At 46.4% G+C, this 16,438-nt stretch overlaps 1 protein-coding gene across 10 annotated transcripts in view; it reads right to left on the bottom strand.

Annotated features, from left to right (window-relative positions):
- Nucleotides 1–16,438, bottom strand: part of Sun1 (Sad1 and UNC84 domain containing 1) — a 47,800-nt gene that overhangs the window by 9,577 nt on the left and 21,785 nt on the right. For 3 of the 10 annotated variants that reach the window (XM_027413465.2, XM_035444777.1, XM_027413459.2), the window contains exons 4-17: nt 14,457–14,641; nt 13,441–13,467; nt 13,159–13,338; nt 10,343–10,540; nt 9,371–9,436; nt 8,968–9,078; nt 6,925–7,023; nt 6,460–6,553; nt 5,863–5,921; nt 5,597–5,742; nt 4,932–5,171; nt 3,890–3,976; nt 2,494–2,537; nt 1,400–1,511 (exon numbers count right to left, since the gene is read on the bottom strand). In XM_027413465.2, the coding sequence (XP_027269266.1) occupies nt 1,400–1,511; nt 2,494–2,537; nt 3,890–3,976; nt 4,932–5,171; nt 5,597–5,742; nt 5,863–5,921; nt 6,460–6,553; nt 6,925–7,023; nt 8,968–9,078; nt 9,371–9,436; nt 10,343–10,540; nt 13,159–13,338; nt 13,441–13,467; nt 14,457–14,641 (1,648 nt within the window). The remainder of the gene's footprint in view (nt 1–1,399; nt 1,512–2,493; nt 2,538–3,889; nt 3,977–4,931; nt 5,172–5,596; nt 5,743–5,862; nt 5,922–6,459; nt 6,554–6,924; nt 7,024–8,967; nt 9,079–9,370; nt 9,437–10,342; nt 10,541–13,158; nt 13,339–13,440; nt 13,468–14,456; nt 14,642–16,438) is intronic. The other 7 variants (XM_027413457.2, XM_027413458.2, XM_027413460.2 and 4 more) reach the window with 7 other exon arrangements.

The raw sequence follows: 16,438 nt of genomic DNA, 5'->3' as shown, positions 1-16,438 counted from the left end.
CTGCCCATCTCTGCTCATTTCCACAAAACAATACCCCAGAGTGCATGATACTAGCAAAGACTGCAGGCCTGCCAGCCCACTAGGCAGCACCCAAGGACATGTAGTGAGGAGTTTGTATTTTAACCAGCAACAGGAGACAGATTCCTACCCATGTACTTTGTTGTCCCCGCCATCTCTCCTCCTACCTGCTCTGGAAGCTCTTTATACACAGATAACTAATTTATCAGACATGCCACAAATCAACTCTCTAATATATAGTCTGAATGTGGCTCATGAGGACTGTCAACAAACTGTAATTCTCAACAGACCCAAGGATGGTGGGCCATACAATATCTGTGATATATTATGACATAGATGGGCAACTGGCAAAGCAAAGTTGGGTCCTACTGTGGATGGTCACACTCTCTCTCCTCCTCTCTCTTCTCTTTCTCTCTCTCTCCCCTCCCGCCCCCAACATGTGTCAGTTGTACTGTGTGAGCAGGAAGAGTCATGCAGTGAGCTCAGATGTGAGTATGCTATGCTGTTGGGATTGGGACACTCATCAGGAGTCATCAATGTGTGACTTGAAAATATTTACAACCTCCAAGTATGGATGGAGTGCAGTTTGGTCAGAGCATTTGCATGGCCTGTGTTGGATTCTGGGTTCATGCCCAGCACCACAAAAATTGATGAAATCTTAAAATATAATGAGAGAGATATGACTCAGTAAATAAAGATGCCTGCCACTAGACCTGACCTCCTAAATTTGATCCTCAGGACCCACATGGTGGAGGGAGAAAAACAACTTCTCCAAGTTGTCCTCCACATTCTTACATTCCTCTGTTTTGTTTTCCAATACAGGGTTCCTGGAACTCAGAGGTCTGACTGCTTCTGCTTCCTGAATTCTGGGATTAAAGGCATATGTCACCATAACCCAGCACATTCTTACATTCTTGTGACATACATGTGCTTGCACAGTCATACACACAATAAATGAATTTAAAATATAACTTTTTTAAAGGTGGGAATGGAGAGATGGCTCAGTGGTGAAGAGCTTTTCATGAGGATAGGAACACAGATCCCATAGCCACATAACAAGCCATGTTCCCACAAATGCCTGTCCTCAGCTCTGAAGGGAACAGACAAAAGACTTCTAGGACTTGTGGGTTTCCATTTAGGCCAAGACATTAGACCCAGTCTCAACAAGCGGTCCTGCCTCTGAGGGAATGGGCTCAAAATGATGGGAAATGACAGCTTATTGCTTCTTCTGGTCTGTTCATGTCCCTGCATCTGTCTGCATATGCAGACACACACATAAACTATTTTTTAAAAAAGTTTTGAAGGCAGCCACTCAGAAACATCTTGACATAGTCAGGTGAGAGCTTTCTCCAGGTAGAGGTCTTCTAACACCAGCACTTACCTGCTCACAGCTGGTCCTCAGATGATGCCAGTCTGACAGCTGAGACTTCAGCAGATTCAGCTCCAGTTCTAGGTGTTGCACACGGTCTAGGAGGGGCTGCTCTTCAGCCCTGCTGGAAGCCATCAACCAGGGAGGGGACAGGGGTCAGGGCCCAGATCCACTCAGAGGAGGCCTCAACCCTAAACAAAGCAGCATTTCTATGTCCTCAAAATTACAAGTAAGACCAGGAATGAGCTGATGTCTATCCACAGCCCTGAGGCCGAATCTGCAGTTCCATGCTCATGGGATGGACAGTGTAACTGAAGATGTGATCAGGTATGATTAGTGACTGACCTTGGGGAGGGGCTCTGAGCTACCCATGAACACAGAGCTTTGCAAGGGATGCTAACAAGCCCAGCTGAAACAGGGTTCTCCAGATAAATGTTCTGGATCTATCCATTCACATGCCAAGTCAGCATTCACTGAAACCAGGCCTGGGAAGAGCAATGTGCAACACACTCCCGCCCACCCTACCCCACATGCAGCTGGCCCATTAGCCAGCAAAAGCTGCTCTCCAGCCATACCCACCACAGGAACTACAAAGATTAGTACACACAAACCCAGAATGTGCAAAGAAGATGCAGTGCTAGGAACAAGGAAAAAGCTGTCAGGAAGTGGGAACAAGCATAACTGCTGAGGGACCAGGGCTTTGCAGTGGCACAAGGGCCACCAGCTTCAGGTACAGAAAGTTTCAGCCACAAGAAGATGCATGGTTGCTGAGCCCAAGGCTGGGCTGGGCTCTGAGACACCAATGAGACCAATGAGACCAGAAACAGACAGAAGCTCCTGGCAGAGGGAGTCCCCCAAGGCTCCCCATGGCCAAGCAGGGGCCTATCTATACACTGCCTGAGAAAAGACATTCCCAAGTTCTTTAGGGTCCTGTCTCTTGCATAGTCCCACGTTGATACCCCAAAAGATACCCAAAGACTGGTAATTTTAGGTGGCAAGTGACAATTTGAACTTTAGCAGCCAGTAAATAGCCAGTTAATAGTCACTATGCTCCATCCGAGCAGAGTACCATGGGAGACAAAGTCAGAGCTCCTGGGGTCACCTACCTGCCTGCTCTCAGCTTGCTTTCTTCCAGCTCCTTCTGGATAGCCTAGGAAGCAGGGAAGACTTTGTAAACAGTTACACCCTGAGTTCATAAATGTCTCAGTAACTTAAAACATCACATATTGAAAGATGAGTCTCAGCTTCTGAATGTCTGGGCAAAGGCATCAAGGTGTCTAAAGCTGGGCTCCTCCTGACTCATGTCAAGTGCATTCTGGGTCTCCTGACAAGTTGAGGCCCCCTCTTTCTGATCAGCTGAACTCTCCTGACACCAATAATCAGAAAGTAGGAGCTGGTCCCAAGAGACTAAGGGCTATTCTGCTTACCCCTGCTCAGTAAAATAATGTTTTAGTTCAGTTCAGTGAGCAAAGAAGCACCTGCCATGTCTAGCTGTATGCTGTACCCTAAGAATGCTAAGCCTTGCCCAAGAGTTGGGCATGTTCTGTACTGCAGACCCACCCACATCAAACACCCAGTTTACCATCACACAACAGTGAGACTCTGCTACCCACAGTGATTTTATGCAAAGCATGTTCTATGTGTGCTTTTTTGGTGGAGGCTGAGTGATGCGAAGGGCTCATAGGGATTCATGAGCAACATGTGGCTGGATTTTTGAAGCCAGAACAGCCACCTCTGTTTTATCAGGCTCATAGGTCAAGCAGTTTAAGCAATAGAGTTGAAATGCCCAGAAAACAAAACAAGACATAGTCCTTCCAGTTGTACAGCTCAAAAGCAAGACCTTGAACAACGTAGCCCCTGCCTACAGCTTTGGGGAATATTGGCTGCCAGTTGATCTTTATTAAAAAACTGGTTTGGGGGATCGTCAAAGGGCTCAGTGGGAGAAGGCACTTGTGCTAATTTTGAAGATCAGAGTTCAGTGCAGGCCCCACAGAGTGAAAGGTGAGAAATGACTCTGATAAGCTGCCCTCTGATTTCCACATGCACTGTGACATGCATGTGTTCTTACCTAGCAAGTGAGAGGCCCTGGGTTCCATCCCCATAGTCAGGCACAAGAACACCACCCCCCACCCCCCCACCCCCCCCGAGGCATGCATACTGGCAGAGTTTGCTTTTGTGGGGGGGGGTCGCACTCCAATTATAAGAACAAATGCCTCACAGCTGGGGAGAGGGTTCAATGGGTAAAAGCATTTGTTGTGCAAGGGTAAGGACTTGAGTTCAAAACCCCAGCATTCATGTAAAAAGCTGAGTGTGTCTGTGCACATCAGCAAGCCCAGTGCTGTGAGGGGCAGAGAAAGGCAGCTCAGTGAAAAGACCTTTTCTCAAAGGAAAAAGGCAGAGGAAGAGGTCCCTGATGCCCTCCTCTGTCTCCATGCATGCACTCCCACACGTGCACACATCAAGCAAAACACAACAAACAAAGCACAGTAAAAGAATAAATACCTCAGATTTTTCTGTCAGTTTTCTAAGAATATCTTCCAAGTTCGAGAGACGCACTTGATGCTCATGGTGGAAAGTCATTAAGTCAGTCTGACAATGAAAGTACAGAAGGAACAGCTCAGCAGTACACACATGTCATCAGGGCAGGCCAGTAATTCTTACTGCAGTTACAGGGTAGCACAGCATCTTTAGAGGTTTTGTCCCCTAGCCACACCCATCCCTCTCTGGCTGGAGGTCTCAAACTCGAGAGAAATCATACAGTTTGTTTTGTGACCTCTATATAAGAACTAAAGCAAGTCATTGCCACTCACAGAACCACTGGGTACTGTGATCTTCACAGTTCTAAAATAAAACCCCTGTGGATAAAGACCCAGGGCACACTCATTCCCCTCTACCATTTCTTACCCACACATGTTATGTCCACACTCACTGGCAACATCTAGAAGCACTATTCACAATCAGGTCCCATCATTCAATTAGGTTACTTATTCAGGTGATTAGCATGGTGGTACAGGGCTATCACCCAGGCCTTCAGGAGGCTAAGGCAGGAAGATTCTGAGTTCTAGCCCAACCTTTTGGGGCTCAGTGAGGCCATAATCAACTAAAGCATCAAGCATGGGCTAAGTATAAGCACTGACCTAGCATTCACAAGGCGCTGATTAATTCCATCCCTAGTACCACACCAAAAGAAAAAGGATCTTTTTATTTGTGTTATACTATAGATAGAATGTGTCACCTCAAAAGGCTTATATTGAAGGCTTGGTCCTCAGCCTGGTGGGATCAATCACTGAGATCACCAGATTGCTGGACCAGGAGGGCTCCACCCTACCCACAGAGTAGGCCACAGATGAAGGGCTTTGCTGGAGGTAATATGGCATCAGGGATGTGCCCAAAGGGCAGATCTTGTCCTGGTCCCTGCCTCTCTGCCTCATTTGTGCCATGAGGTGTTTTATCACAGTGACAAGAAGTGTACAGATAAGAGTCACCATTTAGGCTGTGAGCAATGTTGTGCACACAGAGTACCGAAGGAGTTTCTGGGTCTTACCTTAGCACTGAGTGGTTCTGTGGTGCCCATCTCCTGCAGATGCTGTCCAACCACATCCTTGACCCACAGTGACAGCCCTTCCCTGCCATCATCCACTTGGTCTACCCGCATCTGGAGTTTTTGAAGCAGGAACGTCAGCTCTGCAAGTCTCTCATCATGGTTGTGGCACTGCGCACTCAAAGAGGCTACCTTCTGTCCCACATCACTCTCCCGAGGCCACTGGGAAGCCTCATAGTCAACCTGAGATGAAACCAGGAGACTGAAGTCAAAAACAAAGGGACACTCCAGTACTAGGCTGTAGCTCTCTCTTTCTGCTTTCATGTTGTACAAAGTAAGAAATGCTATTCATTCATATTCATAGCTGAGCAAGGAATACATAATTCTGCATTATTTGAACTATTTTAGAACATCTGAAAAGCTATAAAACTTGGTGTTATTTTGTGTTTTTATAATTTTAGGGCCATGCATGGTACATGCCTTTAATCCCAATACTTGGGAGGCAAAGACAGATAGATCTCTGTGAGTTCTAGGCCAGCCTAGTCTACAATGTAAAAGCCTATCTCAAAATTATTCCCTCCTAAGGCATGGTCCAAGGTCACAAGTAGTGTGAAAAGCTCTAAGGAGCACACGTTTGTGGTGCCATCAAGACCTCTCTTGCTGGTTACCTTCAGAGGTGGGCTGGGAGGAACAGGGCCGGGTCTGTGCACACCCTCAGGATCGTCCACCCTCTGTGCTGGCTGCATGGTCGTCCAGTTCAGCACTGGCAGGAGTGAGAGGAAGTTGCTCTGGCCCCACAGAGAGAGGCCAGCACCTGAAACAAGAAGACAGCTGTGTGCACATGTACAGGAGCCCCAACATACTCAGATATTGTTTCCACCCAGTCACCTGGGGGCATGTGCTGGCCTCCCAACATCACCATGCCACATCTTACCTAGTAAAAGTAGGAGTGGGAGGAGCAAGACAAAAACTTTGCAAATATTTCGAAGGCACCTAAGAATAGAAAGGAAACCGTTAACTTTGCAAAGACAGAGGCAGAGTGCCATTCTGCCTTTCCTTGTGTATACACTAAACACCCTGCTAAACTTTTATCTACAAGGCTTGGCCACACCCACAGGAGGCCCTTTATACACAGCTTGCTGGCAATCTGAGAGGTGCTATCTCAGAAAGATCCAAAGCCCGAGGCCCAGTCCTGGGGATAGCACCCACTGTGGTAAGCTGGTGCCCACAGAACTGCACTAGGGCAGGAATTGGGACCTCCAGCTGGATGCTTAACCATGGCAGCAGCCTTTTCAACCTCTGTTAATTTAAAAAACAAAAATATGAAGGTCCTTTGTAAAACATACAAAAATGTATTGATGCAGATACAGCAAATGTATTTGAGCCATTATAGAAATGCCTACAATTGGTAGAGAACAGCTGTTCACCACCCCATGCAAACATAGGCTCCATCCAATGCTGACATGGCATCCTGACCATGAAAAGGAGCCCCCAATATTGACATGAGACCTTCACACTGACCATTTCTTACCTGGTAAGAAGAAACACATTCAGCCAAGAAATCAAAGTAACAAATTGGTACCATCCACTCCCTAGCCACCAGAAGGTTCCAGAGGCTGCCTTCCCTAGGAGAGAAGAGAGCAAGTGTTCTTAGGAAACATGCTTTAGAAGCTGCTCCTAGATGGATGTTTCTGGGAAGACACAGGCAGGTTTGCTGGAGGCCCTATAACACTAGTCACTAGGGCAGGAGAATGGTGAGCAACACCAGCGACACACAGGATGAAACAAGGGGAAGTACCATTGCCATGCAGCTCAAGCCACGTATCATGAGAACTAAGGCCCACACAACCAACATGTAATAAACAGTATGCCATGCACCTGAAGCAGAGACAAGCATGTCACATCGGAAACCTAACATGAAGCTCCAACCTCACCCTGCACATTGCTTATGGCTGCCCCAAATGTGAGAGCACTAACACAGAAGCCACATAACCACCTGGAGCAGTGACAGCCAGCCAGAGCACCGACCACATGGCCTTGGTCACAGACCACCCAGCAGCTCTGGTCCTGTGTAGTGCTTGAACCAAGAGGTCACCTGTGGCAGAGAAGACATGGCAGAGGGCACTGTCAGACTGCAGGCATACACTGACAGTAAAGAGAGCAAGGCTGCCAGTATACTCTGCCCAAACTCCCTCCTATATCCCAGGAGGATATGAAAATCTTCTTGAGAAAATGTTGCCGTCCTCAGTTAGACTTCCTCATACATAGTTTTTGAAACAAGGTCACCTGTATCCCAGCCTGGTTTTGAACTCACCATACAGCCAAAGATGACAAACTTCCAGCTTCCCAAGTTTTGTTTTGTTTGGGGAGGGGGGGGAGTATGTTGATATAGGGTCTCACATGTAGCTAGCTCTAGCTGTCATAGAACTCATTATGTAGACTAGGTTAGCCTCAACTTCACAAGAGATCCACTCCCTTCTACATCTCAAGTTCCCAAGTTCTGGGATTAAAGGTGTATGCCACCATGCTCAGCTCACCCACAGAGAGGCAGGGTACCTCTTCACCACATCTTATTAGAGGGTCTAGAAAGTGCTCATAAATGCAGGTAAGTGGTGCCTGCAGAATTCACAGTGGAAAAGGCAGTCTTTTAATATGACTGAAGTTCAACGGCATCATTGGACAAGTACCAAAATGAACAGGCACCCAACATTTCATTACATAGAACAGAAAACCTACCCCTCCCCTTGCTGGTCCCCATTTTTAGAGACAAATCTTTATATGTTGTCAGGCTGGCCTCAATCAATCCTCCTATCTCAGCCTCCTGAGATACAGGTTATGTGTTACCAAGCACATGTTTTTTTTTTAAAATCAACTTTGCTCCATTTTTTTCAAGAGTGATTGCTGTCTCTTACCCTGACATTAACTTGATATCTACATGTTAACCCTGTAACCATTAAGTTATCTCAACATAGCAGATGACAAGAGAGTGTGGCTTAAGACAATTAAAAATAAGTGTTTCTTTTACATGTATAACTGTTTTGCCTGCATGTATGTCTGTGCACATGTGTGCCTGGTGCCTGTGAAGGCCAGAAGAGAGTGTTAGATCCCCCAAACTAGTCAGAGACAGTTGTGAGCCACAAGATAGGGGCTGGGAACTCTGAAAGAGCAACAGCCCATGGTCTTAACTATGGAGCCATCCCTCTAGCCCAGATTTTTAAATGGCACACTACTTTGTGTTTATTATATCTATGAGACAATTGTTTGTGGGAGAATCTTTTGAGATAGAATTTCACTATATAGCTCTGGCTGGTCTGGAACAAACTTGTGGTGTGATTCTCCTGCTTCTGTCTCCAGATGACACAACTATTTCTGAAGCCCAACTTAAAAAACAAACAAAACCCATGCCTGTAATCCCAGGAAGCAAAGGCAGGTGGATATCTGTGAGTTCAAGGCCAGCCTGGTCTACAAAGCAAGTTCCAGGACAACCAGGGTTGATACATAGAGAAACCCTGTCTTGAAAAACAACCAAAACAAAACAAAACAAAACAAATAACAAAGAAATAGATGACCTACATGTATACCTAAAAGGTATCTGGAAAGTTATAGGCGTGGCCTGGAAGGCACACACCCTATACAGGTACTTCCTGGGCCTGGACAGTGGCTGCAAGAGCTTGTGCCAACACAAGTCTCAGTGAGCCCATGGTAAATAAATTCACAGCATCCAAGAGATTCTCTTTTTAGGGCATTCCAAGAGATTCCAAGAGGTGGTACTTTTTTCACTACTGCTATTGAGACAGGGTCTCACCACATAGACTAGGCTGGCCTTGAGTACACAGTCCTCCTGCCTCAGCTCCTAGAGTGCTGGCATCCCAGCACTACAATGACACACTCAGCTGGTTCTCTATATTATAAACCACAATTGTTCTTCTGTCACTTTCTATAGTGCTTTCTGACACTGGCATCGCAAATGAACCAAACAAACACAGAATCACTTTTGACAAAAACAAACAAACAAACACAACAATGTACAAGGCATAACCTGTGTAGGTGCAGAGGCGCCCCATGGCCCCTGCCACCCTGTGCAGCTGGAGCAGTTGCGAGTGGGTGACTGTGTGTGTCTCAAGGTGCTTCTTCCCCTTACAGTCATCACCTGTGGTGTGGTGACAAGGAGTGGAGTGACAGGTTAATATGCAAACTTCAATCAGAATATTGCACAAAATGTTCAAGAAGTTAGGAAACTATCACCCTAAACCACAGCAGGCACGGTCTGGGGATATTCATTTCCAGTACTGAGGGCTTCTGGCAGCCAGACTAGCCATGTTGGCCAGTGAAGCAATAAGCTAGGGTGGGCTGTTCATTCTGTATGAATGGAGCCCCGTTATTACAATGGGGCTGGGACCCTCCAAGAGCAGCACCACCTTGAAAGAGGAAGCCGTACTCACACAGGGACTCCCCGTCCACTCTGGAAAGTTCTCCGGCAGTCATTCTCCCACAGTGACCAAGATGGGCTGCAACACATGCAGAAGGGGCTGAGAACGCTCACAGCCAGCTTGAGTGCCAGATGCCCTATAAAGCCAGCTGACCAGAAACCATGGCCCAGGAGTATCAGAGATGCTGATGGCTCCCACCACATAGGGGAGCATGGTCAACAGGAAGATCAGAAAGCTCTAGGCTGTTAATGTGCAATGACAGCTGAAGACTGGCTTGCCTAAAAGGTTTCTGAAGTGATTCTAAACAGCATGCAAATGAACTGGTTTTGCTTAATAAGCAAAAATCAAAAGTTGAGTTCATTGACTTTTTATTTTATTTTTAACTATGTGTGATTGTCTGTATGTGTGTGTGTGTGTGGGGGGGGGTAATAGACACACTTGTGCAGGTGCATCCAAAGGCCAGAAGAGTATGTCAGATCCCTTGGTACTGGAGTTACAAGAGGATATAAGCCTCCAATGAAGATGCTGGGAACCCAATTTAGGTTCTCCACAGGAGTAACAAGCACTCTTAAGTGCTGAGAGAGCCCTCCAAGCCCCCACCCCTACTTTTTGAAAAAAAATGAACTTTTTACTTTAAAAATATTAAATTTGTGCCAGTGAGATGGCTCAGTAGATAAAGTACTTGCCATTTGAGTCTGAAGAAGAAAAACAACTTCACAAAATTGTCCTCTGATCTCCAGGAGTACCTATACACTTAATAAACTTCTAAAACCTAAATCCTGACCAGTTTTCAGGGCGCCAAACTTGCACATGGGTACCACCAACACTTGACAACACTTGACAAGCTCCCACAGGAAGAAGACCCACAGAAAGCAGCCACAAGAGAGCAGCATGGAGACACGGTGAAGAGCCTCAGAAGAAGCAGGGCTTCCTCCACCTTGAAAGCATGATTCGGTGGAGAAAGGAGAAAAAGTATTCAAGTACCTTCGGACCCATGGCTCTTTGTCTCATAGCTTTGTGATTCATAAGCTCTGGATTCATAGCCTTTCAATTTGTAAGTTTCTGATTCAAAACTGAGCTTCATTAAAACCACTTGAAAAAGTTGAACTAGGAATGATGCAAAGGACGAGGAGGTGTACTTGGCCAGCCACAGAGTCCTATCCAGGTAAAAGGATGCACCGCCTAGTAGAAAACCATGAACACACGTCATTTCTTCCCACAGACTTGCTCACCCAATGAACCAGATGGCCAAACTGTTATTTTCAAAAAAGCCAAGTAGCAAAGCATTTTTAAACTGGGCACCTAGAAAGAGAACGCCTGAGAAGGGCATCTGCCAGTGAGCCAGTCGGATGTAGAAGAAGCGCAGTAATGGCCTCTCCACAAGCAAGGACTCAGGCTCTGGCACAGTGGGTGAGAACTGCAGGTCTCCCCCTGTGAGGATGCGTTACCATAGATGCACACAGTGAAGGCGCCCTGGCTCTCACCATGGCTGGGCTCTGGAAGGCCTTTTCTGTGAGCCTAGCATGTGGAGGGAAGCCCCAAAAGCCATGTCTTTATGGTCTTGGAAAACTGTTCTTGGAAAAGTTTCTTCATGGAGTATGGAGTAAAGTGGGTCCATTCCATAGACATCTGTGGAGTGTTGGGAGACCCAAGGCCCATGAAGTACTTCTTCCATTTACTCCCAAGCCCAGAAATGCTTAGCATGTTCAGAGCTTGAGTAGGAGGCCAGTGTGAATCAGTGAAGTCTGGGTGGCACGATTTGAAAGTAAACACTAGAGCTTTAAATTTTTCAGAAGAGGGCTAGAGAGACAGCTCGGCAGGAAGGAGCCCTTCCAGAGGATCCAGAACAGTTCCCAGTACCCACATGGCAGCTCACAGCCAGCCATAATTCCAGTGTCAGGGGATTCAAACTCCTTTGACCTCTGCAGGACACTGTACACACATGGTGCACAAACATATATACAGGCAAAACACCCATACACATAAAATAATACATTCATACACATGAAATAATAATAAACCTTATTATGCTTGAATTTTTTTTTTTTCAAAAGGATAGTGAAGGGGCTATTTTCCAACTGGAATGTTGTACTGCAAAAATCACAAACCTGAGCAGTTAGCCCCAAAAATCAAGGGGCTCCACAGCTGCCTGTGCACATGCCCCTCACAGGCTAGAGGATCTACAGAGGTTTAGCTAGAGGCATGCATGTCCGTTTCCTAGATAATCACTCATCACAATGGCAAGATGTGAGCAAAAGAAAAATGTTGAGTTGGCAAGAATAGGAGGGTCACAAGGCTGAAGGCAGGGGGCAAAGCATGTGTTTGGCATGTGTAAGGCCTTGGGCTCAATCCCCAGGACCAAAGAGTAAAAGAAGGGAAGGGACCCGTATCTGCTGCAAGGGAGAGCAAGGCAGGCCAACCTTTATCAAAGGCAGCCAGAAGGATATATTTACATTGAAACAACACACAGCACAGGCATCAAAACAATCTCATTTAGCATACAAACTCTTACACTGCACAGCCTGGGCTATGGCTAAGCACAGACACCCAGGCACAGCTGCATGGCTCAGTATATAGGTTAAACTGCTGGGTGGCACACTTCACCTGCAGACAGCTGGTAGTTGGTCCTTCTGTTACAAATGTTGGTTCATTACGCAGAAACTACTGGAGTTCTGAGGTAAAATGCACACTCCAGCACCACCTGGTGCTGACTGGCAAAGTGCAGCAAAACTCCAGGGCAGTATGGTAAGGATGATACCTGTACGGCCCCAGCCTTGCCCTGCCAGCAAGCATCAGAGGCTCAGCTGTGCAAAAGCAGCTGTTGGTTTGGAGCATCAGAGATGAGCCCTGGCCCAATGAGAACTCTGTAATGCAAGGTCAGAGTGAGGCACCAAGCTCACTGTGGCCCTCACACTCACAGATAAGATGAGGAAAAGCAGTGCCACTTGGTCCAGCCACCTCTCCCTTCCCTTTCTATAATTCTTACTTTGTGATATTAATGTTAAAGTGCTGACAACACCACAGCAGACAAAGCCTTAGACAAAAGAATAGGACTATGGAAACAGGAGAAACTGAACACGAGCAATAAGGACTGACTGAATTCTCAGTGCTGCTCTGGGCCTTCCTGGCACTCATAGTGAGGAAGGCCCAGCATCATGCCTGGAAGACAGAAGAGTCTGTGGTCACTCTTAATGTGGTCCAGGAGGAAGTCTGGGCAGTCCAAAACAACCTGCCTGCTCAGCTACTTGTGATGACCTCTGTATCAAGTAAGAGGTCAGGATGCTGGCACCACCCATGTCATGTCTAGATGCATGTCAAGTTACCCTCCCAGAGCACCCTGTCTTATACCATCACACCAGAGACCCCACTCTGGGCAGCATTGACTTCTGGTACTACAGCCACCGGGGCATTTGGGCTGCACTAGAGTGACACAAAAAAGCACCCAAGTTGGAAGCCACAGAAGTAGGAACTTTCTTTCTTTTGTTCATGTCAAGTCCAAATTTACCAAATCTGAACTACTTTTAGGTACAAAAATACTAACCACAGAACCACAGGCTGGGAAGGGACAAGTAGGACAGAGCTAATTTGGGTCTATCTAACTCTGCAAGAATAATTCTGAGTTCAACTCTATACAGGAAACAGTGCAAGACACCAAGGCCTGCGCTGGGGATGGAGCACAGTCTTGCCCATGCTGGATAAGCACTATACCATGAGCCATATCCCTGCCCCACAGTCAATATTTACAAGAGCACGAAGAGCTGAGCAGACCCTTTTACTAACTATAGCAGGAGGAGACTTACGGTGCTTTAGAGTCCTATCTCTGGAGTAAACCCTTGAGGTGGTCCCATGGGTAGCAGGGTGGGCTGTGAGTGCATCAGTGCGCGCTGAGAGCATCCTGCAGTCACGACAGGTGTATCCATTGCTGGCTGTCACCTCTGCTGCCAGTTCACCGTTTCCCTGAGTGGCAGTTTTATTTCCACCTGAGATTTTCAAAAGGCAAACGAAAGCTATTGATCATTCTCTGCAGATTACCCAGCTATGGCTTCTGGTTTGAAAAGTATACAAAGTACCAAAGTAATTACCTTTAAGGTCGCCATCATCGTCAAGACCTGAAACACACATGCACACACACAAACATTACTCTGTGAAATACAACCAATGCCCACCACAACTGTGCCAGGTGACAGGCCAGTGCTATTCTGTATAATTGTTGGGGTCTGTTCTTAAAATGCTGAACCTCCTGTCACCCAAAGGCAGTGGCATGGGAAGAGCCCTGCATTCCAGCACATTCTGGGCCACAAGGACAGACAAGAGGGAAGAACTAGCCAGCTATGTGGAGCCTCTAGGCTTTTAACTTACAGCACGCATGGCCCTGGGCCTGAGACTATTCCATGGCTGAGCAAAGCAGAGACATCCCAAACCAAGCGCTCAGGACTTCAGAACATAAGCTGAACTCAGCAGGCAGCTTTGTGGCTCTTAGCAGAGGACCTGTATCTGTGTGCTCGGCCTTGGTGACATGGCACAGGTCACCTCAAAGGTGTAGATGGCTCTGTATCTGAGTCGGGGCATAGCCTCTTGCCAGTATTGATTGCTTTACAACAAGTCTTTTGTTTTAGAAGGGGTCTTATGGAGCTCAGGTTGACCTTGAACTCACTATGTATCTTAGGACTGGCTTGAGCTCCTGATTCTCCTACCTCCACATTCTGGAAGTGTGGATTATAGGAATATACAGCCATGTCCAGCTTATAACAAGTATTTTCTAATGACTCAGAAATATCTTTACTGTCTAGTTGCTTCACAGTTTTCTAGAATATACCAGGAATTATATGCCACATTTAAGTGTCCTATATTGAGAACGGCCATAGGATTGCTGCCTGCTCACTTAATCAGTGAGCAATTAAAAAAAAAAAAAAATCACACCTCACCTAAGCCACTGAGGTAGCAGATGAAGGCAGTATCCACATGCCCCGCCAGGAGCCTGCAAAGAGCCTAACCTCACTGGTGGCAAATCAATCGTAGGCCAGCCTCTGCCCCTCCCAGAACAACTATAGACACAGCCATGCTGGGGATGAGGATGTCTGAGTCTCTAGTTACTAACCCCAGAAGTGGTCCACTTTGGTCTGCTCACGAATCAGAGACTCATCTAGCACAGGATGCCGCAGTGTCGTGGCACTCCTCAGGCTGCAAGAGATGTCATGGCTGGCGCTGGAGGACACTCCCTTCCCTGACAGGTGGTTGATACTAAAAGCTGGCTTGCTTGTACTTCTGCGCTGTTTGACTGTCCTACAAAGAAGTAAGAAATGTCTTTTTAGACTTTCCTTAGAAAATATAAACTCACCTTTTTTTTTTTTTTTTTTGAGACAGGGTTTCATTGTTTAGCTCTGGCTGTCCTGGAACTTGCCCTGTAGACCAGGCTGGCCTCAAACTCACAGAGATCTGTCTACCTCTGCCTCCTGAGTGCTGGGATTAAAGGCGAGCACCATCACTGCCCAGCGAATCATTCCACTTTACCACACAAAATTTGTGCCAGAGAACACACTCAGCATTTTAAGACTAGTTATTTTCTTATGCCTTGTTTGCTGTAATCTAAACATCCATTAATCTAAAAAAAGAAATTTAGCTGGAGTCCAAGAACTTGTTCTAAAACTGTAAACACAAAATAATTTCAGACTAATCTGGAGCCAACAATCCAATATTGGCTTGAACTTGAAATAACCTGAAAAATAAAAAATGACTTAAAAGTTAAAACAAATGCTACAGCTTATACGTCCAACCACACCACTCCTTTTTCTGAACAAGTAACAGTACACACACTAGCAGACCTACTGCTTCTACAAGTAGTTGCCAAGCACAGCAAGAGGCAGTGGTTAACTGAAGGAACTTCTGTCTATATTCGTATCATACAACACAAGGAACCCAAAAACAAATGACAGCTGAATGTGGTGGCACATGTCTTTAATGCCAGCAATCAGGAGACAGAGCTAGGCAGAACTCTCTGAGTTCCAGTTAGCCCTGGCCAGTGAGACTTTGCTTCAAAACAAACAAACAAATACAACAAAAATCCAAATGTCCTGTATGCATCTTGTATAAGTGATGTAAGTAGGTACACACAGGCCAAAGCACCAAACCACCACCTCCAGAAAACTGGTGTGGTGAAAGGCAGCGTTAATGTACAGTACAGTCGGGCTGGAGAGATGGCTCGGAGGTTAAGAGCACTGACTGCTCTTCCAAGGGCAGTTCAATTCCCAGCAACCACATGGTGGCTCACAACCATCCGTAATGAGATCTGGTGCCCTCCGCTGGTGTGCAGATATACATGGAAGCAGAATGTTGTATACATAATAAATAAATAAAATCTAAATATTATATATATATATATATACAGTACAGTCTTTTTTTGCTCTCTCTGCTCTCTTGCTCTCTCATCCCCTCTCTTTTCTCTTGCTCTCTTGCCCCCCCTCTCCCTTTGCACCCCCTCACTCCATGGTTAATGAAAAAAAAAATATACAGCACAGTCAAAAGCCTGCTCTCTTGTCCGGGGGACTGTAGCTTCTGGGCACCTCAGCACAGGGTGGCCCCACAGTAAGCTGTGCTACAACTTAATAGTCATCTGACATTTTGTGTGACAGCCTGCAAGTCTCAGGGTGAGGCACACTACCATAGGGCCCCATGCAGTGTAGACAAGGTGCCAGCAATCTCATGCCCCCTTGAAGGTAATGCAGTTTTTACCTGAGCAAAATAAACTAAAGGTTATCACTTCTGCCAGAACCCTTAATCCCAGAACTAGAGAGGCAGGTGGCTCTCTATGAGTTTGAGGTCAGCCTGGACTATAAAGCAAGTTCCAGCAAAGCCAGGACTGTTACACTGTCTTGAAAAGCAAAAACAAAGTGCCACTCCTATTCAGTGTCTCAGAAAGGCATAGATGGTGAGAACTTTTGCCATTGGCTACAGTGAAGACTAAGCATGGAAGGTAGAGAGACAAAATATACTAGGCAGTCCAACAGAATATGCATAGGTACACATAGCTCACAAAAGTCAGACAGGCTTGAGTTGGCTGTGACAGATCAGCAGCACTGCAGC

The sequence above is a fragment of the Cricetulus griseus genome, chromosome 4 (assembly GCF_003668045.3).
Source record: "Cricetulus griseus strain 17A/GY chromosome 4, alternate assembly CriGri-PICRH-1.0, whole genome shotgun sequence".
Lineage (NCBI taxonomy): Eukaryota > Metazoa > Chordata > Mammalia > Rodentia > Cricetidae > Cricetulus > Cricetulus griseus.
Note: the sequence above shows the minus strand (reverse complement) of the source record. Positions and strands in the feature narration are given on the sequence as shown.